At 40.9% G+C, this 27,010-nt stretch overlaps 1 protein-coding gene across 1 annotated transcript in view; it reads right to left on the bottom strand.

Moving 5' to 3' along the window:
* dym (dymeclin) overlaps positions 1 to 26,286 on the bottom strand; it is a 57,482-nt gene extending 31,196 nt beyond the window's left edge. The window contains exons 1-13 of the mRNA XM_030065462.1: positions 26,071 to 26,286; positions 24,545 to 24,773; positions 21,799 to 21,851; positions 21,115 to 21,208; positions 19,255 to 19,391; positions 18,079 to 18,151; positions 14,247 to 14,372; positions 11,300 to 11,442; positions 3,212 to 3,397; positions 2,899 to 3,077; positions 964 to 1,089; positions 734 to 847; positions 223 to 317 (exon numbers count right to left, since the gene is read on the bottom strand). Of these exons, the coding sequence (XP_029921322.1) occupies positions 223 to 317; positions 734 to 847; positions 964 to 1,089; positions 2,899 to 3,077; positions 3,212 to 3,397; positions 11,300 to 11,442; positions 14,247 to 14,372; positions 18,079 to 18,151; positions 19,255 to 19,391; positions 21,115 to 21,208; positions 21,799 to 21,851; positions 24,545 to 24,684 (1,466 nt within the window). The 5' untranslated portion in view covers positions 24,685 to 24,773; positions 26,071 to 26,286. The remainder of the gene's footprint in view (positions 1 to 222; positions 318 to 733; positions 848 to 963; positions 1,090 to 2,898; positions 3,078 to 3,211; positions 3,398 to 11,299; positions 11,443 to 14,246; positions 14,373 to 18,078; positions 18,152 to 19,254; positions 19,392 to 21,114; positions 21,209 to 21,798; positions 21,852 to 24,544; positions 24,774 to 26,070) is intronic.
* Positions 26,287 to 27,010: the final 724 nt, after the last annotated feature.

The raw sequence follows: 27,010 nt of genomic DNA, 5'->3' as shown, positions 1-27,010 counted from the left end.
TGAGGTCACTCCTAGCCCTGAAGCCAGTCCCAATACAGAGCACAAACTCTTATTCAGTGTACACTAAGAGGTGGTGCTGCATTACAGGGTTTAACATGGCTGAAGTGGTCTTATTTTTATTTATTAATTCAGTCTTATTTATTCAGTTTAATTTTTGCCCTAACTGTGTAGCCCTACTGTGTCACTCTAGACATTTATCCATTTGTACATCTATGTTCCCACCTGATGATGCGCTGGGCAGCGTACTGGTGAAGACAGCGGAACTGGGCTGACATGTTGGCAAGTGCAGCCAGACAGTTTGTGTGGAGGTACTTATCCTGCAGAGGAAATGTACAGACACACACGCACGTGCACACACACACACACACACACACACACACACACACACACACACACACACACACACACACACACACACACACACACACACACACACACACACACACACACACACACCACACACACACACACACACACACACACACACACACACACACACACAATAATTATATTATTATACTGCAATTCTATTTTTATTATTTCAATATTATTTTTCCTGATTAGAAACTATTCAATTTCATCTCCAATTTCACAATTCCAACACAACAAGTGCACTTGAGCATATAAAGGCATGTATTTTTGATGAATTTTGGTATGCACAGCTGGTTGGCTTTACAAGTAGACTAAGGGTGTCAGTGTGTGTGAGCTTGAAGTGTGTATGTGTGCATCTCACCCGTGTTCGGGTCATGTTGAATTGGATGGTGCGGATGACCACCAGGATGAGCAGACTGCCAAGTGAGATCTCTGTCAACGATCTCTCTGTGTACCACGAGATGTTCTTCAATACCTAGAGAGGGAGAAGAGCGACCTACTGTTATCCCAGCAATTACAGGTAATGGAGGGTTGCTGTGGCAAGAGTGGAGATGTTAAATGTGTGTGTGTTAAGTGTGTGCGTCTACTCACCACCTCATGGATGGAGCGATTGAAGGCATCATCCTCTGTGAGTATGAGAAGAATGATAAGGGCCATGTAGACATGGTGAGAATTTCTCTCCTCTACATGGTAAAGGATCTCGAGGATGGGCATCACCTAGGGGGTCAGGAGGTGGGGAGGAGCGAAGACTGAGCATTTGTGTGCATGTTGATTAAGAAATAAAATTTAAATAGTCCTTGTTACAACACGTATAAAGAAACCCTTACATCTGAGTGGATCCACTACTGTGTGTATTTGTCTGTACATATCACTGGCTAGTGATACACTAGACACTTGATGATGCAAATGTACAGAATATTTAGGTTTATTAGAGAATATCAGACTGCCTAATAGACTATTAGGCATTGCGTTTCCTTGAGGAGCAAGACAGTCACTGGAGGCTATTTAATAATGGGGACCAGAGTACTCTACCCAAGCTTGGCCTCAGCCCTCAATGTGCCAACATTTACACTTGGCATTCCCCAGTTTCGCTTGTTAGCAATGCCTGCTTTACATTAGTTACTTTGCAAGTCGGGTGGGTCCTCTTTTTGGAGTGGTGTGATCAGAAAGTGTGGATGTTTTGGCATTTTGACTGGACTCTTCAATTTGTGGGAAAGGCATCGGTAACAGTGTGAATAAATTATGGTTTAAAAAGTTTTTACTCAGGGAAAGCATACTTTCGGTGTCTTGCCAATGGGCTTTGGTGAAAAACCTAATCTGGTAGTCACACCACTGCATGTGTACGTGAATCAAGATAGGCTTACTTTCATAGTTGCCTCACCTTGTAACCCTCTCATGGAAGGCCAGGTAAAAAAGGGGGAAGCTAGATGTTACAACACTGCAGGCTGAGGTCAGTTAAGAGAGTTTGTTTTGAGAACCTTAATGTTACATTCTGGTGCACACAGGGAAAAAAAGGTAATGGTGATCATTAGATGGCAACAATGATTCAAAGACTACTTCGCAGAATCATGTTGTTTCGGTGAAAACAGGAGCATGGCCAGCACTGAACACCATGATAGCTACCGAGGCAAGCCATGGAGCTCAATGTGTTGTATTAGCTTTTTACATGGTTTTGTGGTGGTGCAGCAGAAATTCAAGTAGATCCATTAACCGGGTGACAACATGAAAGCCTAAATCTAGCATCGCTGATGGTGATACTGAAGTAGGAATACCCACTGATAACAGACTCACTTTGACAGTTAAGACTGTGTTCTGGAACAGCTACTGAGGCAATCAATAATCAATCACAGTGTTTGCAGCGCTTTTCTGTTGCATCTCTTTTAGACGCAGGTTTCTTTTTCAAATCTGATACAAAAGCTACACTGATATACAGTAGTTTGGCTGCATCCACACACTCAAATCTGAAATCACATCTGTGTCCTCTAGCAATGGTGCTCACTACTGAGTATAATAGACTCTAATAAGTTTAAATGGATGGTTATACAAAGAGATGTTATATTTTTTGTGTTATACTGACAAGCAATCTCATTTGTGTGGTCATGCACCACCCTTATGAAAGCATCATCTTTATTTCATGTGGTACCATTCTGGCACATACGAAGGGGCAATTATCATTCACCAAATGCCTCGCTAGTGCCACTCTGATGTTGGGAACAACTGGCATTACCCCACCTGGTCCTTGCAGAGACGATTTCTTTGGCACACAAACACGAATAACAAAGGACCAGATACTGTGCAAAAGCCAAATTTTCTGAATGCTAATAGGCAACCCAATCACAGTCAAATTCGGCTTGAACATTGCTCTCTCTTTTAGCATGAACCAACAAAATCAACAAACAAACACGCAAGAAACAGAAAATATCAGATGCAAACAGGAAAAATTTAGTGAAGCAGGGCACTGACTCAGGCAACGTGCCAGGCAACATGTGTATACATGTGTATGGTCTTACATAATATCCAACCCACCAAATTATCCATGTCAGTCCTGGAGAGCACGTACGTCCTCATGTTGGTGTTCTGGTGAAGCAAGGTGTACAACAACAGTGTGGCCTGGTCAGAGCGCTGCTGTTCACACAGAGCTGTGTAAAGACTGTTGAAGTTGATCTGGAAAGTGTGGGGCTGCTCCACGGGCAGCGACGACGTGTCTTCATGGGTAGAAACAAGTATTATCATGATTATTAGCATATTTGTATTTGATTACATCATGGCACAGTACATACTTATTACAAATTGTCTTGTGGGCAGAATGCAGAATATACAGTATCATGCATGACCTTACCTTGTGTGTTTCTGAAACATGTAACAGCCTGGCGGTAGGGGTTAGGCCAGTCGGGCCCGTCTGTCAGATTGGCCAGGACTAGCAGTAGCAAAAGGCTCTGATTAGACAAAGGTAAGGGGTTCTGTTCCTGGTCTAGTCCTGTCTTGCTGCCAGCTCCACCTAACGTGAAGACAGTCCACAGACCACCTGGAGACACACACACACACAAACACATGGACAAACATACATGTAAACACAGGCACACATGTATACGCACATAAACATGCATACATGAACACAGACAGACAAACGCAACACCATGGTTATCAAGTATTATGTCATTTTATTTTGAAATGTGACTTCTGTTGAGTAAGAGGGCATTAAGTCATGGCAGAGTGTTCTTACAACGTTGTGAGTTTTAGACAGAAGATTGGTTAATATTCATTGCATTCATAGTAAAGTCAAAGGTTCATTCAGCTTCAGTGATTTCATTGAGTGTAATTTTTCAAATTTCAGTTTATGTAAATGTCTCCCAATGCATTGATTTAATCTTAATCTTGTTTAGCTGTAATACATACGATAATATTGTCTCTTCTCTCTTCTCTTACACAATGAGAGCGGACAGAGTCAAGACTGACCTGTGAACTGCACTGCTCTAATACAGTACAAAATATGTCAGGAAATCTGTATAGGATATAGGATACAAAGAGAACGCATGGTGCTGATGACAACCTCTTTAGAAAGTAATGAATTGATTTTATTAAAATTGATCTATGCCTCACACAGAAATGGATGCAACAGACTGTACACAGTAAAAATCGCCTGCTACAAAAACAACTGAACACAAACTCCCGTGTGAGGTTGCACAATACTTCAAATTTAAAAAAAAAAAAATGTGGATACTGTTACAGTGCCGACTGTGCAAAGAGGAACCAGAATTACTAGCCATTTCCAGTTATGTTAATTTTTCTTTCTAGGTGATGTGAAGTGCTGAATTTTTCTGCACACCATTAAAGTTCTGAAGCTTTCAGGAGTGCAGTCGTCACAAGTGCAAGACGCATAAACACCAGTGTACATGAACACGTCTGGAGCTCCCACATCTCTTGCCACTCAGATGGCAGGAACCAGTAGAAAGAAGCTCTAAGGGCTCTGCAGTTCAACACTGATCAAGCTAGACTACTGAGCTAAAGCAGAGGTCAAGTAGATTTTGCTGCCATCTAGTGGCAAAAGATGAAATAGTAGGGCAATTCTCTAAGTACAGCAGAAACGTAACGCATTTCAGCCTCCAAGAGTATGGTGGTCCGGTAATTGTAATCCATCCAAGTATGACACACACACACACACACACACACACACACACACACACATGCACGCAATTCTGTAAAGTTTACTTTTTCTAAATCAGAATTTCTACATGACATTACTCCCAGACATGGGGACACGTACTTCATGCACACAGTCCAATGCGCCCATATCTACTGTATCTAAATAACCTCCTACTAAGGAAAAATGGGAGGTTATATCCCAAAATGTCGTGCCTGTGCTGTGTTTGGTTAAGTAAGTGTAAGAACAAAAATGTGTGACTTCTACACTGCAGTGATGGCCACTGTCAATCGTTTATGTGTTGGTTTGCCTACAATCACTGATAACTCGTATAGAACTAGTGCAATTCTCTATGTGAGTGTATGTGCATGTGTGTGCCAGTGAGTCCAGTAAGGAAGGGAGAGAAACTGTTTAAGTCTGAGCCAAACAATAAAAAACAAAGTGCATCCACAATGACAAGAAAAACCCAAGAGCACTTGTGAGTTTCTCTATGACTCTGTCTTTATTTCGTACACGATACTGCTCTTCCCTTCTGCTGCTCAAGCAGAGATGACTCTTGTCAACTGCAAAAATTTACCGAGGCACACTGTGCCATGTAGGCTATTTCACAGGTTCTGAAAGTATCTTCATTGGCAACGACAAGGTTTCAGGTTAAGTTCCTGGACCCTGATTTAGTCCCTGCTCAGGAGGCGATACCGAGTACCAGGAACATTGAAGACGAGGAGCTAGCAGGGTTATCGTCTTGATTGGTCCAAACAGTGACCTGACAACACTTGAGGACTAGAGCACAAAGCAGCCAGCGAAAAACAGAAACAGCAAAACAGTGCTTACTGCAAGTTGCACTAACAGGTACAAGTCTTTGGGGAGAATAAAGTAACCATCCTGAATGCATCATGTGCACATATTAAAAAACAACATACCGGTAACGTCGGAGTGCCGCCACTGGTCTGGAAAAACAGTCTCCTCACAGTGGCTACTGCAGAAGCAGCGGCCGGAGGAGACTGCTTTTCTCCCGCAGGCAGTACAGGGGAGAGCAGCCAGCTGCTTGCGGGAGAAAAATGCTGTAGAAAGCGGCTGATCTTTCAACAAGCTGGGGTTAAAACAGGTTAGTTAAATATCCTGATGCTTCATGTCTGTTTTGATGTTGATTCAGCTTTTAATTTTATAGTATTAGTTTTACAGTATTCAGCAGGATTTCAACTCAGATTTTATTATAAATATTATAGATCAGTGGTTAGAAATGAAAAAAAGTATTTAAAAAATTCACTGCATTTGGGAGAACTGGGCATCCAGGGCACAACCAATTAATGGGGAAACCAAAGTAAGACTACAAAAACATTAACCTTGGAGCACCTCCTACCCTCCACAGTTGGTTCTCCATGCAGTGGCAAAGGAAACAAAAGGCAGAGCCTGAACTTCCCAGGTACTGGTAAGTCCCAGGTTAAGGAAAGTTCCAGGTTCACCCTTGACATTTGAAAAGAGTTGAGAGAGAGACAGAGAGAGAGACAGGGTGAGACAGAGAGAGAGACAGGGAGAAAGAGGCCTGTTGTGACTGAGCCCTGCTCATCTTATCACTGGCACCAAAGCGGCTAGACCAACAGTGTGAGAGAGCCCAGTCTGGCAGCCACGTTTCCTGCACGCACACACATGCACGCGCACACACACATACGCGGCGCTACTTTACTTTAGTGGGTGCTATGTGTCTGGCTTGGTTCCCTGTGCCTGTCTGCCTGCCCACCACATAAACCCAATAATGCTATACTACTTAGGCTGCTCAGGGCCTGGCCAGCCGCCCAGTGGAAAAAGAGGAGGAGAACAGGAGGAGGAAGGGGAAGGGGAAAGGGAGGAAGAGAAAAGGAGAGGTCATGCGCGGACACAGAGGCCAGCACCCTGAAATAAGAGTCTGGGCCTCAAACTGAGGAGGGGGGGGCAGTAACGCCTTTGTACTACAAGACACGTTACACATCTACACCCAGAAAGTCAAGTAATCCATTGCAAATAAGCTCACATTCCTAAAATGTTAAGAGTCATCTTCCATTTCTCTGTGATCTGTAAATACTCTCTTTCAATATTTACATTTTATCTACATATTATCTATCTAATTTTGTAATATATTCCTGTTTATTAGAAACATTTGGAAAATGAGTCCAAGAATAATCACTGTCATAATGAAAGTCTCTGGAACAAAGGATGAGCCTTTCATGATAAGCAAAGCCAGGACTATAGCATAATATCCTGCGTGGGAACTAGGACAGAAGGCTCTGATGTAGTCTTACATAATGATCACCATCGTGACAGACACACAAACTACTGCAGAGAACAATAGCTGACGAAATGTCAATCTCCATATCCAAACAGATTAGCTCAATTAATGCATATATGGAATACACATAGCACAAAGGCCTCCTGGGAAAACATACAGTACAGTGTGAACATGAGCACCTTGCAAACTGTTCTCGTGGCTTTCATTTGGTTGAGTCCATACACACATTCGTGTCTGTGCGCATCATCAGATAATGAGTCATTCAGCAGCCTGCGCTGGGTTAGACAGTGATAACCTCAGAGGGTCGTGTCTGCAGCTGCACCGTGCTTCAACACCACATACTGTGAATGCAAAACAATAACTCAATACCACAGGGGATCACTCCATGAAATATACCATTCACATTATGGGTACAGCCACAGGCTAAAACTATCTGATCTGAGGTTGCATGATGTCTGAATGAGTAGTAGATACACTGAAGATGATGATTACTTGATTGCAGAAAGGAAGCATGAAGTAGGAAATTGGAATTAAGAAAATTCCTTAAAAAAAAACTTATTAGAAATGCATATGACAACGATTACCTTCTAAAAAGACAAACAGCAATGTTTTGGCAATAAATCAGCAATCCCAGACAGAAAATAATGCTGAATAAAATACTTAGTTTAATACCCAAGAAGAGTTGGCCGAGCTTACCAAGGTAAAACAATGATTCACCTCTCCCTCCAGAGTGGGATAACATTACTTGGAATAGGATAACACACGGAAGAATTTCAGATGTTTCAGATACTTTTTACCTGTGCCACTTCATAGCATTCACCTAAGCATCAAAACATTTTAACTGGCAGGAAGAGCAGCATGTAGAGCAGGGGTCTAACAGCCATGTTCATAGTTAAATTAGAACCTAGATTTTAGTCCATGTTCCAATTTGTATCACAGTCTTGAAAAAAAAAACCTGAACAGACTGAGAATTCAAAGTTTGTTCTTTTTAATTTAAACATACACCAACAATTCAGTCAGTTACAAGGCCTGAAGTAATTACTAAAGAAAAGCAGTGCATTGAATGTTCTTCATTATGAACAGTCATCTTTCAAAAAAAAAAAAAAAATTAAATAATAAATAATGCAAGAACTGTGGTGACAAACAAACAAACAAAAAAATAATTAGTTGATGGATCACGAGACATGTATGGCTCAGTGAACCGAGGACTGCCGAATCACATTCATCAGTTTCAGTGCTTGCAGAGGAAGCTGAGGTAGGGAGGGATTTCTCCTCAAAGTTTAACGGCAAAGTTGTGAGCGAACACCTCGAGCCAGGCAGAGAATTTGGGCTGCAGGCAGATGTGAATGGTGACAGACATATGCTGCTCCCTTGTTACCAGAGCTGCAAATGAAATATAACAGCTTCAAACTGTTGTCTTGGCTAAGCATGCATATGTGCAGATCCAAAACCACACACACACACACACACACACACACACACACACACACACACACACAGAGCACGAGCCTGTTGTGGTAATTATCCAAATATTCACAAGGGGAAACACGCAGCACAGACATTAAATAAACAAACTCTTCTGATAATCTCAAACAAATCGAAATGTGTGCTCAAAGCTCAAGCATCCCTACTAACATACACACTGCCGTTGGTACTTCTACACTTGTGAGAACATTCCACAGACTCTCGGTTATAATCTCACCATTACAATCATAACAAGAACTGGAACGCAAAATGTAATCCAAATTCTACCCTGACCTTAACAGCCAAGTCCCAGTTGTTCTTCCCACTGTGAAAACCAGCAAATATGTTCTTCTCATGCCATTTTCTGGTAACTGTGCTACACTCATTAGGAGCCAGCATACATGAATGTGCGTATTGAGTTTGTGTGGTGCCATGGCCAGCTAATTCTTAAGTGTGGACAGTGGGTCTCTGCTTCTCGCCTGTAAGAGAACTACAGTCCATATAAGTCCTACTATGCCAGCAATGTGCGATATAAGCACTGTAAAGGGATTATCTTTATGTGTGTCTCCCTTGTAGGGAGACGGACAACTCTGCTAATATTGTGTGTCTGTATGTGTGTGAGGGAGGAACACAGACAGAGCAAGAGAAAGAGAGAAGAGGACAGAGAGAGACATCTACCTTAATTTGGTAACTAGTTTGGTTTTTTCTCTCTCTTAGGCAGAAAATGGGCATCACTGTCTTTGTCATTGTTGGGTGACAGCCACACATACACACACCTTTGCTATCAAAACAAGGATGACAAGGGAGAGGAGAGGAGAGGAGAAGAGAGGAGACAAGAGGAGACGAGAGGGGGGGAGAGGAGAGGAGAGAAGAGATCATGCCAATAGGCTCAGAGTTGCCAGCCGGGGTGATAATCCCCCCTGCAGACGCTCACTCAGACTCAGACGGCAGTGTGTGCAAAAGAGAGAGGGACAGACATCCTATCCCCAAGACATTAAAATGGCGACGGAAACCGAGCGCTGCTCTGCTTTTGTCATCTGGCTTGTGTTCGTTCTGGGGAAAATCCAGCCATCTGTGTTTGTGTGTGTGCGTGTGCGTGGACAAGATGAGTTACAGTTGGCATGTCATACAGATTACACAAGCTACTAACGTGAGAACCAGTGACATCTCAATAAGAGTGAAGGAATGTGCAGTAAGTCCTACGAGTGTCCAGCCTAGTCGATAGCACCACATGTGGATTTATGGACTTAACTACGAACACTTGTTCCAAGCGACGAGAGACCAATGATTGTCGCGGTAAACTCTGCTTGAGACGGTCGACCAGCAAGCCCTGCCACTGCTGAACAATACTCATGCATGCACACTCATTCAAGTGAAGTGTGTGCGCCTGGTCAATCCCTTGTGAATGCGTGTGTATGCGAGGGAGACAGAGAAAGAAAACGAGCGTCGTGTTTGAGCTCTGAGTGCGTGTGTCTTTGTCTGTGTGTGCGTATGTGTGTGTATAAGGGAGGTGGCTGCAGACAGACAGGCTCTAGGGGATTACAGAACAGGACAGGGTACCATTACTCATAGCCCTGATCACTGGCCACAGACAGACAGGCTGGGTGAATGCTGATGGCTCACTGATAGTAATCTGCCACCAACAAGCGACAAAGGCCATTTATCTGCGGGGAAAACCCATGGGAGCATTCCCATTCTCACACTCAAGCAAACATGCAGCACGCACTCACACACAAACAGCACATACCCACACTAAGACACACACACACATACACGCACACCCTCTCTATGTTCATGTTCCGAGTCATCATTTTGATCTGCGCTGGCATGGTTGTCAGCGCGGCTCTCACTTTCATCTCTCTGACTAATTACATTTCTTACTGTTTGGCTCCAACGAGAGAGAAAAGCTGGAACTGGCACTCGACCCAAAGCCATGAAAAAGACACAAAATATCTGCTGGTGACTTTCATTAAATCTCTTGTGTAAGTTATCAGTGAGACAAATGTTTCGATATTACTCATCAAGATGCTAACATAATTATTGTCTTCCATCGAGCACATTTTCACCACTAGAGACAAATGTTTTGATATTTCATCTTCATTGCTGATAGAGTCACTGGTGTTTCACTGAAAACATCTGCAATTCCTGCTCAGTTTTGGCATACGTGACACAGACATATTGTGCACTTAGGCCACATTTTTACCAGGCGACAGAAAGACTAAATTAAACAAAGGAGTTTTGTCACCTTGTCTTTTTCTTGTTTGATCAATGTTATTATTGAAACTGAAACATGCAATGTGCATATTTCCACCCTTCCATTCGAGACCAGACTACAGGTGGATAATTCATTACAAAATATTTTTTATTACAGCTGCTGATAGCCACTGATGATTTGAGCCGCAGAAAGCTTGAGATAAACAACGTCCAGAAATGTGACTGTTTCACCATTAGACTGTGTGGCGCACCTGCAATTACTTTTTTTTGCAGCCGTTAGACCTGCCAACACTATCCATTTATAAAATTTAGGAATTTGGAGCACAGAAAGGTCATTCAGAATTAGAGAAGATACTGACATCAGTATTGAGTTAGATATGAGGTCTGATAATTTGGTGGTGACGTCTTTACCACCTTGTCTTTTTCTGTATTTGGAGGCCAATGGTAGTTTCTTATTTATCTACTTGAGCTATTTACAGGGATAGACTGAATCTGCTTCTCCGGTTGTTTGGATTTGGCTTTTTTCCCTTCTCACGGAAGCGAGTCAGAGGGAAAGACTCTCTTGTACATCCTCTGAGCCAGTCCTTCAATGAATGTAATGACTCATGTCATTAAACATATGAGTAATTCTTAGATACTAATAAAAAGAAGGTATCCTCTGGTTTCACTTCCCGTCACATTGTTATTACTCCTTTGAATGAAACAACAATATCCTCTAGATCAGAAAAAAGGTAATCTGCGAGACAATCTAATTTGTAATGAGACAGAAATATTACAGACAGATGATTCAACAGTTGCTGTGTGTGTGAGTGTGTGTCTGTGTGCATGTGTGTGTGTATTCGTACTTGCCACTCCTGATGCCAGGCCATAAAGCAGGCCACCTCCCTCAGCCTGTGGTTCAAAGATGTGTGTAGCAGGAGGTGGACATTTTTCCTGTCTGATGAAGTTGTAGAGCAGGGTCTTCACCAGGCGACTGGTCAATGACAGACTGACAGAAAGACAAAGTGAGAGAGAGAGAGAGAGAGATTTGAAAACACAGCTTCTAATGTGTTATAGCTAATCATTATACAGAATTTAACACTTGCATTTTGGATCTGTTGGTCGTCTTTTCGCCTGATGACACTTTTAAAGCATCACAACAACTAAAAACTTTAGCTCAGAGGTAGCCCTGATTCTTACAATTACGGTGTGCAATTGAAGCCATGCTGAAATGGCAAACTAATTGGATGAAAAATAACAATGGTTTATAGTTGAATGTTTGTGTCGCTAGAACATAAACACAGAGAAGGTGGGTTTGTGAAGAGTAGCTGCAGGCTTGCAGTCGGACTCTGTCGGACCAGTGCTACGTGAAGACACAGAAAACACTGGCATGCACATTTCTACCTACTGCTCCAACATAAAGACTTTCATGGCCCTGCTGGCATGGGGACTTGCAAGACAACAGCACATATACTTATGAACATATACAGCAAATGACTTCAAATTCCTCTACATCTTATTCCTGACAAAATACGAGTGTTAATGTGCAGTAATACCATTCACTCAAAACTTCACAAACTTCTATACACCATAAAGCGGCAGACCATAACTTACACCTACACCAGTGATTTTGCATGTTTAGTGTAATATCTACAAAATGTGTATGCTTCATTTTTCTGCTAATCTTTTCCCACAGCCGACAGGCGTATTTTAGAGCTCCAATATCACTGTTCCTGCATTCCATCCGGGCGTTAGTTTCCATTCATTCCACTGTGATATGAAAATTTACTTTCCGAGACTTCCAATTTTCTTCACACCAGTATTCCATCACTGTAATAAAGTAGTTTTCCTAAAAGCAGCAGCACTGCTGTGTTTTAATAACTAAAATTGCTTGAATGTGGATGGAGTGAGATGGTCTCTCCACCAGAAAACAGGCCCTGGGGAAACATATGCTTTACACAACAAAGTATCAGTTCTGTGGTCTATGAACCGTGACAACTTTGCCAGGTGTAGAAGCAGAACATATAAGTTGGGTGTTTCAACCAAAAATTCAAATTTGAGAATCGAGGGATTTTGATGTTGTGTTGTGAAGTCTTTAACACCCCCGCATGATTCTTATGTAAAATATGGGTAAATTGTAAATGGGAGAATTATTTAAAACCATTGGTATAGTCCTTTAATTGCTTAGGTTCATATTTAACGTATCCAATCCAAACCTTTAAATAACCTTAAATAATCTTAATCTATAAGAAATCTTCATCATGTGACTGACAACACAAAAATAATAACTCATCCAACACACAGTTCATGAAAACATTTACATTTGCTGTTATTTCAACACCCGGTATGAGGTAGGCTAGCAGCATCAACAGCAGATTGTTTGGAATAAACAGAAGAACTGGTTAGTTAGCATGAGCAGCAACCACCACCATGGCTAAACAGAGACAGAGAAGTGCACCACCTACAGAAACTCAAACTTCATCAACAGGCAATCCGAGGAAAAAGAAGTAATCATTGCTCAGAGTTAGGCAATTGTGGTAAAGAAAAAAAACAAAGAGAGAGAGAGAGAGAGCGTGATCATTTCTGAGCAAAAACTAATGTGACGATCAGCACAGCTAGTGTTATGCACAGTATCTTTCCCTCATCTCTACTGTGACACTCTGTTAATCCCATCTAATATCTGTGTTGTGGCAGAGTGAATGGCAAACACATTCTCTGATGCTGTTATAGGATTAAGATGCAGGGGAGATAGCAGAGCATTTTAATATGTGAGTGCATGTGTGTGTGTGTCGTTTTCCTGCTTTCTCGTGTCAAAGGCATAATACAGGTGTTCCTGTGGAGGCAGGAGAGAGAGGTGTGATCATATTATCTATGATATCTACCAGGTATCTCTTTCCTGGTCACGTACATGTAATTTGTCATGTAAAAGCCAAAACCACTTAAGAAAGCCCTTTAACCTCTCACGCAGATGTAAAATATTTGTATGTCTTTCTTTGGGTTAGTGATGATTCATCTGAAACGCTGAACTTCATCCTCCAACCGCCATGTTAAAATGCACAATTAGTAAAGCTGAAGTTGTCTTTGACCCCAAAATAAGTTTGGTGACAAAGCAACTATCTCAATGTGCAAAAAGTTTGCCAAAGTATCTTGTATAAGAAACATTGGGTCTTTGAGTCATCCAAAGGGTCATGATTATTGTTTATATTTATTAGCATTCAATTAGATATTTTGCGTATTGTTTAATTCACAGCTTTGAATGAGCATTGTCTGGAACACTGCTTATGAAAACTGCAATACAAATAAGGTTTACTATTATTAACTTTATGAGCAATAGGCTCAGTTCCCCATATTGTTTTTTTAAGAAGTCAAGGTTATTAAAGATTACAAGGACACAGTGGAGACTGAGTGGCCTTGGCTGGGGTTGTTCTGGACTGGATTTATTTATCTTGCAATGTGAAAACATTCTTTGGAACATGACGAGGATGTCTGCCGGCAGAGAGAGGATTCTTGCAAACTCTATCTGAGTCTGGGTGGAGGGACGGTAGCCTGGATCAGATGGAGTCAGATTGCATTGGACAGGATGCAAAAAGATCTGAGCTTGATTTCAGAAAGGCTGCCAACAAATTGCAAAGGACTCAGCTGGCAGGGCATGTGTGAGTTAACGGGACAATGTTTTTTTTTGTGCACACATTCTTGCTAACCCTTTTCTGATGTGCTATTATGGAGAAGTTTATCCCAAACGTGTGCGTGTGTGTGCGCGTGTCTATGTGTGCATGTATGTATATGTGGGAGAATGTGTGTGTGTGTTCTCACCATCGTCCCTTCATGATGTGCTGGTAGATTAATCCGTCCCGGAGGATGTCTTTATGGAATAGCTGATAGGAGAACAGCACCAACAGAGTGGTCACTGCCTCAAACAGGATACTGTAGGTGATGTCACTACAGGGGCAGACAGACACAAGGAATAAACAGGTTTAACATGATTAATATTTAATAATCATAATATATAATCCCTAATAATACAACTTCATATAGGTTTTGATACATAAATCTAGGAATAATCAGATGATGTTCACACAATGATTCACAATAATCAGTAAATAATCAAATAATAGTGCGATCAAATAATAATATTTTTGTACTACTGTGCGATGCAGATTATTCTAAATTTGGTAGATGTCACAAATAAAAACAGGCCAACAGCTGCAGTGTAAACAGGCAGAGAAGGCACCGTGGCTCCGACACGGCAAGACATAGTAGTTTCTGGTTTCAGTGACACTAGTGTAGCAGTGTGTCCCACCTCCCTCCCCACTGGAAAGAAACCAAGCTGTTGCCTATTTCCTGTCACACAAACAGACACACGCTCAAGTTTCACCTGGGTGACCTGCGATGTGACATGCGATAAATGCGCTTGCCTTTCGCTTTCATACACACGGTATGCTATCTCCAGAGTTAGCACTGGTGTGTGCACTGGTGAGGCAGAATCAACAAGACAGCCTGGCACACGGCTACTCACAAAAACTGATGTGCACACAAAAGAATGTCAAAAAAACAACAACAGCTAAACAATGACAAAGGCACATCTGCACACAGAGGCGGTGAAAATTCCTTGCCAAATTCAAGTCTTAAAATCTTCACCTGAGAACAAACTCTGGATTATACACACACACACACCAACTCATTGCCTCCTTGCTTCAGTGGTTTCTCATCCTTTAAGGATTTCTGTCAAACAAGCAAATCCCTCAGTCACAGATCTAGATCTAGAGGTAATTGGGAACACTGGAGAAAATAAACACAAATTTGTGCCAATTTTACAACAATACAATATATGTGATTGGGCCACCAGTCAAGAACAGGTCATTAAACCACACACCTAGCTTTGAGGATACAGGTTAAAATACAAAATAAAAATATATAGTTGTAAAACAACAATACCTCAAAATTACACAAACACTATATGGCTTTGCCTTGATTCTTGTTGAATATTTGCAACTTAAATGTAGGGATAAACCAATACTTTTTGTCACTATGACGCAGGCTTCAGGACGGTACTAAATCTTGAGTAGTACTAATTCAATAATTTATGTTGAGCTGAAAGCACAGGTTTGTCTGTTTATATTGGCCAATGGCAAAAAAAAATAAATAAATAAATATTTAGCTGTTTTTCTCTTCTTAAGAAAACTGTATATGCAGAATGATAAAAAAAGGGAATAACTGTGATCTGATTACCAATAAGAGTCAGGTACCTCCCAAAAAAAGCAATGGAAGAGAGGGCAGATTTTGATATATCCTTATTTTTCCAGTGAAATCAAGCCATAAAGTGTTTCCTTAAATGTTTTCATCAAGGGTTTCACATCAAGTATGTCAATTTGTAAAGATTTTTTTGGGAAGCATACCAAAAGAATGGTGAGACTTCCCTAAAGCTCTGTTGCGTCAAACCAGGAGCACGTAGGGAGGAAATGGGTCGACAGCCACAAAGTGGTGGAGGGAGGGAGAACAGGGAGAGTCTTGAAGCTTTGAACAATGAATAATGTTGGAATGCTGAACACATTTACACAAGAGCCGGGGTTTGATGTCCAGAGACAACAGAAGAGACTGGGTGAGCAAGAGCGAGACAGAGGGAAAGTAAAGAAATAGACTGATAAACAGAGAGAAGTACCAGAGGAAAGCATCAAATATGACAGCCAATAGAGAAAGCAAAAGTGAAAGGGATACAGACAAAAAGACAGTATGTTGGCAGATGGTATGTCAAGGAAATATTTCCAGTCAGTCCTGTGTCCATGAACATAGTTTGACCTTGGTAGGAAGCTGGAGTGAAAAACAGAGCTGCAAAGAGGATTCTCTCCCTCTTCATTTCTTCTCTTGGCTCTCAGAGCTGAATGAGCACCGAGAGATAGACAGTCTGAAGCAATGTGCACTACAGTGCATCCTGCTCAAAGCAAAAGTGAAAAGCTAGCTGATATAAATTGTAATCAGAGTAAATTTCAGTCAGAAGTAAAAAGAGCACTGTTGATTTTTTTCCAAGAAATTCTTAACAAGCAAGAGCACCAAGTTCAAACTAGATCTTTTAACTGGAAAAATCAGAAATTAAAGTAAACTGCACAAACGAAAAACAACTCGATTTCTCTTCTCTTTTTTGCTTACAGACCTTTAACTGCAAAATGGCTCAACAACTGGCCAAATTCACACTGGTCCTGTTTCTGTGATTTTGTGGAGAATCTGCTCATGTTGTTTTGCGCTGCTGGGGGGCAGCAGCCCATATTTGTGTTGGTCTGTCAGTCGGTCAGCAGTTAGGTCCACAGCACCATATCCTTACATTTATATGGTGGATCACCATGAAATTTGGCGACAACACTCGTGTTGCTTAAAGGATGAAACCTGGCAATTTTGATGACCCCATGACCTTCTCTCTGAGCGTGACCAGCAGGCCCAGCAGGGCATCTGCATTCAAAATAATAACAGTGTTACTCTGTGATGGGTGTGATTTTTAAATGTTGTTGGACACAATATTTAACTAGAGTGTTAAAGAAATAAAAAAATAAAAAATGAAATTAAAATTTTTTTAAATTAAAAAAAACATTATACAGTATACAACATCTACTCAATTACAGTAACTGGAGTAACTGTAGTAAGTCACCTCTTGCTTTACTACCTTGCACTCTCAGAGTAAAGGTGGCTGACACCATTTTTGAATCAGTATGCTCCTTTTTCTCTGTCTCTTTGCCCCAAGCACCAGCGTGCATGTGTCTGAGGACTCTGGGAGTGAAACACAAGGAGATTCTAGTAATGCTCTCAATGACATGGACTCCTACTTTCTTGATCTGATGCATTTCCTGTTGAAACAGGATGTTTGGGCCGGACATAGTGCAGGGAAGGATTGTTCACAAGGGCAAAGCAATAGGACAGACCAAACCCCTAACCCGATACGATATCAGCTTGGGAGAGAAACACAATTTTATTTGAAGGAATAGGTGGATGACAGAGAATGTTAAAAGATTTGTGAAGGTTTCATTGGTTGAGATTTTAATTTACATCCACTAGTGCAGGACAATGTGACTTAGACACCCTGATTTACAGCAAGTAGAAGTCATGTGAGGTCATTTCATGGGGACTTAAACATTTCTTGACACTTACTGAGGGGTGAATGAGCAAGCACAATAGTGCAAAAAAAGAGAGCAGGAGAGCCAAAGACAGCCACATACAACAAAGTAACTATAAAAGGCCTTTCACTATCTGCTCAGATACTGAACAACTAACATTCTGAACAACTAACAAAGTATTTCTGAACAGAAAAAAAGAAGGAAAAACAACAAGACACCCAAACTAAGCAATGGACTTGACTGAGAAACAACTGGGGGAGAGAAATCATAACTACTTGACATTTAAATGTGATTATTATGCTGATTAGCTCAATGAGGAACACAAGTGATGTTGAAAAATTAGCATTGTGACATTTAAAAATCACCGCGTGTTGCCAGCTGATGCACTGTGAACAAATAACTCGTGTGCCAAGTGTCTTTTTACACCATGTGTGTATGTGTCTCAGTACATGTCTGACCTTTTCAGCCACTGTGTGTAAGACACAGGGGGTGTTTCACTCATTGTCTCTCTCTCACACACACACACACACACTGGAGATACTTACAGTAAGGGCACTTCAACAATCAGGTGCACAAGGTTGGACATCAACTCCTCAAGGAGATCCTCATTCCCTGTATCTAGACAGAGTAGACAGTTGGGAGTTAGGTGGATGGGGGAGCAAAGGGTGTATTACTCAAAGAGAAAAGAACATTCCGGTATTATAATAAAATATATACGCCAGTATCTCTCTGTTCCTTCCATCTCCTACTCCATCAATCTTTCTCTCTATCCTTCCCACCCATTCCTGCTTGCTACAGAGTGTACAGAAAGAGGACAGCAGAGAGTAAAGATAGCCAGCTGGAATCGGCCTTTCTTTTCTTCACTTCCAGCAACCTCTAATTAGCTCCATATCCCCTTCCAGGGTTAAGAAATCAGCCAAGGCAGTTTTCATCCTACCAATACCCAAGCCAGCCCTGAAGGCCTGTAGGGAGCTACAAGTAAGTGTGTATGTTAGTCTGTCCAAGCATGTGTGTGTGTCAGAGACAGAGTATCTGGGAGGTTGAGGAGGGAGCTGAAGACAATAGCAGAAATACAACTGAGAAATAGTACTGGCAGTGGGGGAAAAAAAAGACAGGGGGGGATACAAAAATCATTATTCATTACTTCCTCTTTTGCCGTTGTTTTCAACATCCTTCTCTATAGGCATTAAAAAAAGCCTTTTTTTTTATATCTATATAGTACTTCATAAGTGCACACATATGCAGATTAGGGCATATGTGGGCTTACTTATGAGGGAACACAGAGCTGGCCCTATATTAAATGAGTTTCACAGAGATAGCTGATCCAGATAAATAAATAAATGACTAACACAAAATTTACTTTCATACACACTTTCCCATGATACAAGCACATTTTGTTTTATTTTGTAGCACGAGAACAAAATGGATCTTGTTGCACAAGAATGGATTTTGTTTACTCCTGTGTGTTTCTTACAAATGCACTCCTGTGTGGTCTATTGTTTCTGCATGACAAAATGTGAAATTAATAAATAACTGGTCACTACAATGCCCTAGGTTTACTCTCATCCTTGGACAGTAGGGATTGCTATGGTCATGTTACTTGTGGTTCAGTCAAAAGGATTTCTTGAGTCCTTTGAAACCAACCCTTTTCCCTAGTAATTTATGAATCTGAATGTGTGACAGACCCCTTGGATTCCTTATCAATCTTTGATGCAGCTCACCTCCACAGGTGCCTGGTGCCCTCTCCTGGTAGGAGAACTGTAGGTGCAGCTCCTCCTCGCTCATCTCCCTGATGAACACCTTGAGCAGGCAGCGGATCATGAACAGAGCGTTGTGGGCCTGCCAGATGAACAGCTGACTGCAGACGGGAAACACAACAGAGACTGTGACTGAACTGCCACAACGGGGCTTTCTATTGAGTATAATAGCTGAGGTGCATAGAAATTATGAAAAATTACAAACTTAAAAATTAGACTATCTTGGTTCCACATGTATCATATATGCTATATAAATTTCCCAGGAAACAGAGTTTGGCTAAAACATTCAACAAGTTAATGTACCACTAGTTAATGGACCTGCCTGGGCCCTGTTTAATAAATAATATTCAGTTGTCACCCTCCCGATGGCAGGTCTGCTTAGGATGTCTGACACTGCAAAGGGAAGACAAATTCATGCAGTGACTGACCAAATACAGTTAGAAAATCACCGCACTACCCGACTTCTTCATCTAAATGGACAGCACATCAGCCTACAGCTGGCTGAGGCTTGCACGACGTCTGCCGTACTGCCTGGCATATGGCGCACACTTTATTTCCCTTGTGCAGTGCTCTTGGGCTTTACACAACATAGGTAGTGGTAAGTAAAATGGAATGAACACACAGCCTTATACACGTGCTACTCCCAAGCACATGATTTAGGGAACATGTAGTAAATACACAACACATCCCAATCATTAGTAAGCAACAACCAGGTGTCCCTTCAAAGGATCCAAAATTATCACCCAACAAGTACCAAATGCATTGTTTTTCATGTGAGGCTAATAAACACGGATGGGCTTAGAATGTCAACAGGCCAATATACAAAAAAATGCTACAGAGTGGTGCCAATAAATGTAAAGCTAACACATCAAACTTGGCAAAGAATTTTAAGGACCATCACTTGAGGTAATTATTTTTAGTCAGATAATACATGATGCTGTTTCATGGCCAGTAAATTTTCTCAGTTTGCCTGCCATTGGCAGATGAGCCAAAAAGTTGATTTTGGACCGTGTCCCTAAACCTGACAATTTTCCCCTGCTAAAGCGTTAATAACGCTCATGTTTACATGTAAGCAAACACACTCACAAATATTCTCTTCAGCAGCAGCTTTCTCACAACTATTATGCAACTTTTCCTTCAACAACGGAGATACTGGTGGGAATACAGTTGACTTCACCACAGTGTAATGACGCTACACAGTTCACATGGGCCAGGTTCAACGGAGAGAACAGGGGAAGAGGAAGAGAAAGGCAAGAGAGAGAGGAGAATGACAAATGGTTGGAAACATCTAATCTAAACCACAATGTTTCTAAACCACTAACACCAGCACAGCAGGGTCTAATCAGGCCCACACACTGCAAATCAGCACATGCCAATTATGCTACACTGTGTATTTGTATGCGTGTATAGAACAGGCCCTGATGTGAAATATGAGAAAAGCCGATGGGAGTGAATGGGGAAAGAAAACTCTAACCCTCTAATGATGTGTATTTCAGAATAGAGCGATCCGATCCAAATCATTTGGCGACGTGGGCTGGGTCAGCTGCAGCAGAGATGGGACTTGGCAGTAAGTGTGGAATATTGCCACAGTGTTGATTATTATACCTCAGCAGCCTTCCCATGGGAAACTGCAACAACTCAACCATTTGTCTCCTTAAAAAAAAAAGGGATCCCCCAACTGCCTGGGATCAAACAATGTCTAGCACACACACACACAGGGGTGTGTGTGAGGGTGCATGTGACACACCCAAACCCACACACAGCAATCAGCATTGACGTGCATCAGGTCTATTATTATTGGGGGAAGTCATTTGTCATACTCACTCCTGGCATTCTGTAGAGATTTTCAGCTCTTTGGTTCTTCCCAGGAAAACTCTCACAAGAGCGCCAAAGTTCCCTGTTCTGGGATTGTTTTCAACTGAAGGAAAGAAAAAAAAAGGAGAGGACTGATCAAGAGCATTACACAAACCACACAGACTTCTAACTTTGCTACCATATTAAAGTAGCTGGTAGCTTGGTATGCCAATAAGCTGTAACAAATTTGATTTACAAGTTAAACTGAATGCAGCTTATATTACGTGAATATCAAAAGCGTATGGTTGTTTCGAATATCATATAACACCAAGTGCTATTTTTAACTCTATTTGGAGAGTTGTGTGTTTTCCATTTTACAGATATTTTACTTTAAATCACTTACTTTAAATATGAAATTCAGAGATGAAGATGTAATAAAATGGAGTTGAGAAACGTGGATACATTTTATAGAAATTGAAAAACATTTGGTATTTTAAGCAAATTCTGTCACTAATATGTTATAGGTGTCACTTGTACTAACATTATGATTCACTTATTTTGAATGTAAAAATTCTATATAGAAAATATAACAAATACATTAAAAGGAAAACCACAGAACTTAAAACAGATTTCATGGGTTTTTAAAGCACCTTGACCAAGCTATTCGTCAGAACAGAATACACATGACTCAGATTTATAGTCTAGGCAACATACTGAGGATCTTGGCCAGGGGGATGACAGCTTCTTCCAGCAACTTCGAGTCTCCACTGGAGGGCAGAGGGAAGGAGGAAGTGAGAGACACACACAAGAGAAAATTGTTAGGAATTTCCTTGTATCCACTGTCCTCTGCTGTCACGCTGGAACATTGCACTATATTTACAAAACAAATGTATTCAGAGCGTGCAATAACATTAACTGTCACAGATCTTCAGGGAGCGCTGGATAAAATGATGCCTGTGTGCGTGAATGTAAAGAAATGTATGGTGCTTTGCAAAAATGAATAATTAAAGATAATGAAAAAAGAGAAAAAAAAAAACTCAGCAAGCATATAAAACATGCATCTGACACTTAAGTGTTTAATTGGATCGCCATTAGCTGGCACTAAGGTAGCAGCTAGTCTTCCTGGGATCCATACACAACAAAACAGAATATGTAACAAGACATATAACACATGTAAAAAGACTATGACATCCTACAAATTATTATTTTTTTTTTTTTCCTGAAAGAGAATTAGATTTTATTAAGCATGTCAATGTTTTGTGCCAGGTAGACTGCACAATATAACATGTAGGCTACTTAGGCTATCGAAATAAAAATGTAATGAAATGGTAATTTTGTCTATTAATATTTCATCAGTTCTATGGTTTAATCAAAGAGTTGAATAGGACAAGAGCACAGAAGATATAGAGTTTGGGGTAGTTCAGGTTAAAGGAAGACTTTTTTTTCTTTCTCTTCATCTTTTTTTTGGAGTGAATCATTTATAGTGGTTTAGTAATGAATAAAGTTTTGTCCTTGCACTTGTCCTTGCAGTTAGAATGTTGTGCTTCTCCTATTGCAAAACAATTTCTGACTGCAGCCTGAAACTCCACACAAACTCTTAAATAAAAGCCAGATACGTGTTAATGTTGTCAAGCAATGTCCTGGAGTGCCATGTTCTTAAAAATTGGGGGAAGATGGCAACTTTGAGCTTGACTATTTCAGGAAACCAAATAAAGCAATATTGTGGTAGAGAGTACGCTTACTATATAAATGATTAACAATTTCACTCCATATTAAGCTAACATGTAACATCAGTCACAGTCCAGCAACATGAGGGAATGTGTCATCCTTACAATGGAGCTTATGTGAACTAGTCTACCCATCCTCAGCCACGCAGGACAATAAAGCCTTGTTACTCAGTCAGGTGAGCTCTGCAAACATCATTAAATGTTGGATGCTGGGCCTCGTAAAGACTTCTAAACCTCATGCCAGTTGAAATATACCTGACCCAGAAAACAGCACCACATTGAGTGTCGACCCAAAGCTGAAAAAAAAAAAATGTTTTGAAGGATGCACAACAACACATGCTTGTTGGGAACTTATCAGCCCACTTGCTTGCTAACTGGTAGAACTACTTTGTTTCTCTATCACTATATGAGAGTTCACATACCAAATGTGCAAACAAGACATGAGCTGTTGCAGATGTCATTGATAAATCTGACATTTCAACAATTCATTTCTGTTTAACAAGGACATCAAATGTCTTACCTACTTACCCTAACAGCGGTTAAGTATGGTATGTCAAAATAAAACACAGCAACTCTGGTAGCGCTGCTTTATAGCTGCCATCTCAAAAACAACATGAGTGAATGGAGATGATTTCTTCAGAGATCCAAAGAGGGCAGAAAATGCTAGAATTACTCTAAAGAGCATAATTCAAGTATCATGAAGCCAAATGATTGTGGTTTGGTCCAATATTTAGCTCATTATCTCTTAGACTTTCTGCACTTTTGCTGCACTGTACCAAATGTCACTATAGTACAAGCAGATTCTGCCTTCAAATGATTTTGGGAATGTTGTAATTACAGAAGGAATGCACTTGAAGAACCTAGTGAACCTATAGAAGTGGGAAAGTCACATTTTACTTCAAGATGGCGACATGTGACATTCTCACTCTTTGTTGAATTGTTTTTTACATGCCATGCCCTGACAACTTTTAGCAAATAAAAATAATAAAATTTCGATTCAATTTCAGTTTCAAAACTGATGCCAATAGTTTCTTCTCTCTTTTGTTGCAGCACAAAGTAGCTCTATATGATCTGCTTTTTAAGAATTTTATACAAAAAAGGTATTTTTGCTTTAGAGTCGATTTTGTTATTTCTGACTAAAAAGTACTTGAATACATGATTATTTCTGGCAGTGTGTAAAGGCAACATCAGCTTGCTACTGTGGTGACAAATTGGTATGCTGTAAAAATAAGTCGAGGGGGTAATAAAGTGAACAGTTTTTTTCAACCATCGTGCAATCATTTGGTTTTCAAACACTCAGATTATGCTGTTTGGAATAATTATATGGTAGTTTTTTTGCCCTTTTTGGCCCTTTAATGAAATGGTTTCGGTTCTTTCCAACAGACATGGGGGGGATACATGTTTATGTGAACTATTCCTTTAAGGGACTTTCAAATGATACGTGGCTTGCTTGGCCCAGAGCTTTAATACCAAAGTCCTCCACAGCTTCAGACTTGTGCTGTATATTTTGGTAAATCCTAATACTGTGATTTTTTTCTGCATTTTCTTCCTCTGTGACTACTTCTGTTGTTTTTAATGGGACACACAAAGGTTTCCTCTCAACGCAGAGCAGCTCACAGTGGCAGTATCAAGACCTGCTGTATATGTGACAGAAAACTTGTACTTGGACTCTGACATTCACAGCCTCATGCTTCATCCTAATGAGAGACTTGCATGGTGATGTGTTTGTTTACCTGCTGGTGGGGCTGATGAAGGTGAAGGAGATGAGCTGGTTCCAGAAAGGGTCATTCTCCGATATGGCCTCTGTCCCCACCAGGGCCTTTAAGCTGGGGTTATCCGATAGCTCACTGACCTGGCTGGTGTTAGCTCCCATCTCTACAGACTCCCCTGGGCGCTTAACAGGTTCCACTCAGCCAGACTGACCACTCCTCACAGCTTTTTTAACCAGGCATGCACCAAAACCTGAAAAGCCAGCAAAACGACACTGAATTACAGATGGCCCAAGGCACATTAAAGTGGGCTCCATTAAACAAGACAACAGTCACATTATGTTGATGTCATTAAATAAAACTTCAAATATAACTTCATGCAATTTATGAGGCTCGGAGCATTGGCATTTGACAGTGATCCTTCTCCATCCTCACTGATGCTCGAACTCAAATATGAGCACAAGACAAAAAGCTACGGCAGAGATAGCATCAGTAAAGAGTTATTTACTGGTGTGAGACTAAGTTTTACAGAGATGCTCTCAGTTCATATAACTTTGCAATTTGGCACACCACTAAAAATAATTTTTACAATCACACGCCAACACCTGCTTTACTGTCATAGGAACAATGTTTAACTTGCTCTCTGTGTAAGAACTCTTCATTGGAAGCAAATCGGATTTGATTATGTGGAGGGCAAATAATCCCTTTTTTACCATGACATGCAGTCACTACAGATCAGGACAAAAAAAAAGACAATTAGATATATTGACTGCCTCACATCTGCCTGTATCAGTAACATGTATCTTTAGCAGGAGGCAGCATCGCCTTTAAGGTCTTTGCAAACTGTCACAGACCTGAGGTAAACATCAATACAGTTCAAATTAAACATCATTTCTGGGTTAAGAGTCACAGCCTCAAATGGCACTTCAATGCATAATAAAAGTTATCATGAGGGCCTGTGCTCCAGCTGGAGTTTCAAGGTAGCGAACATCAAATATTTTCCCTTCCCTCCCTCTCTGACTCCTATGCATTTCTTTGAACGCTTAGTCACAGGGTCCTATTGACTGACACCGTTTATGTGTTACTACAGGATGACAAACTGGGAACCAGGACGTGCTTTTACGTAACGTGACACTCCTTTAGCATACAACTTTTAGCCCCTCCACATGTTAGCTGAGAGTGCTAATGTCCCTGCTACCGTTCAAGAATGAGGATTCATTTGCAAAAACAAATTATAGTCTGAGTTGCAATGAGGGGTATCTTAGACCTTGTTATGTCTAATTATAATGTGCCTGGCATCACTGCAGCACTGAGTTAGTTGGATAACGTTAGCTCCTCATGTAGCAAGCACGGGAAATAGTCTGAGCCCCAGGAACTTTGTCTGTGTTCACAACATTGCCAGCATTTAGCATCATTTTAAACGTATGAAACTTCTCGTAATTCATGTGCACGTCAGTGGGCCTTTGGCAGCTCACTGGCAGCTAATATGCTGTCCAGTGGGCAGCAAACATTAGCTGTTTGTTTGCAGTCAGCTGACCGTTAGGGCTTACCTGTCATAAATGCTTCTCGCCTTTTCCGTGGCAGTCCTAGCTCCTACTACCACTATTGCCAGGTCTTTTACACTTAACAGCGATTTACATTAACCTGCAAACCAATTATAATTTGTGGCCTACAATACTGGAAACTGTAAGCAATTTCAGTCAGTAAACTTTACTACAAGCTTACTCTAGCTGCTCCTGTCCACCATATTTTCCACGTCGCCACCCCTTGCGTAGTGACGACGCAGAGGTGTTGCGTCCATGACGTCACAGATAGAAATGTGGCGTGTAGATCCCATCCAACGTGAGGAGACGTCAGTTTTAGGAGAAATTTCAAAATGTTTGATCTAAGATGTATATTTCTATTAACTGCCAACTTTTCCTTGACAATTCTGCTTGAGATGGCCCCTTATTTGACTCACATTATGTCAATGCGTGTCTATCTATCTATCTATCTATCTATCTATCTATCTATCTATCTATCTATCTATCTATCTATCTATCATATCATGCTGCGTTCACTTGAACTCGGACGTCAGAGAGTTGATGTTGTAAATGTCCGACAAGCAACAACACTGTTTTAGATGACCAAAAACTGCGGTGGTATGGTTTTTGTTTGTTTGTTTGTTTTAACGGCGTCATCTGCCACCTTTGGCACCCTGTGGGTCCTCCCTTGAGGAAAAATAATTTCAGCACCGTGGACAGATCTCATCATGGCAGGACTAAATTGTCGTCAAGGCTCAGCATTAATAAAACCTTTCAATTACACAGATTTTTAATAAACGCCAGTGTAGTTGAAGATCAGCGGGGTGTTGCTGATTTCGGATCAGTTTCCCCTAAAAATAATCATCTTGGGATCACTCAGATTCACATACCATGCATGCCACAAAATCAAAATAACAGAATCAAAACTGTCAGGTTTTAAATGAAGCTCTGTGTCGCCATCTGTTGG

Source organism: Myripristis murdjan, chromosome 12 (assembly GCF_902150065.1).
Source record: "Myripristis murdjan chromosome 12, fMyrMur1.1, whole genome shotgun sequence".
Lineage (NCBI taxonomy): Eukaryota > Metazoa > Chordata > Actinopteri > Holocentriformes > Holocentridae > Myripristis > Myripristis murdjan.
This window is presented reverse-complemented; position numbering and strand designations above follow the sequence as displayed.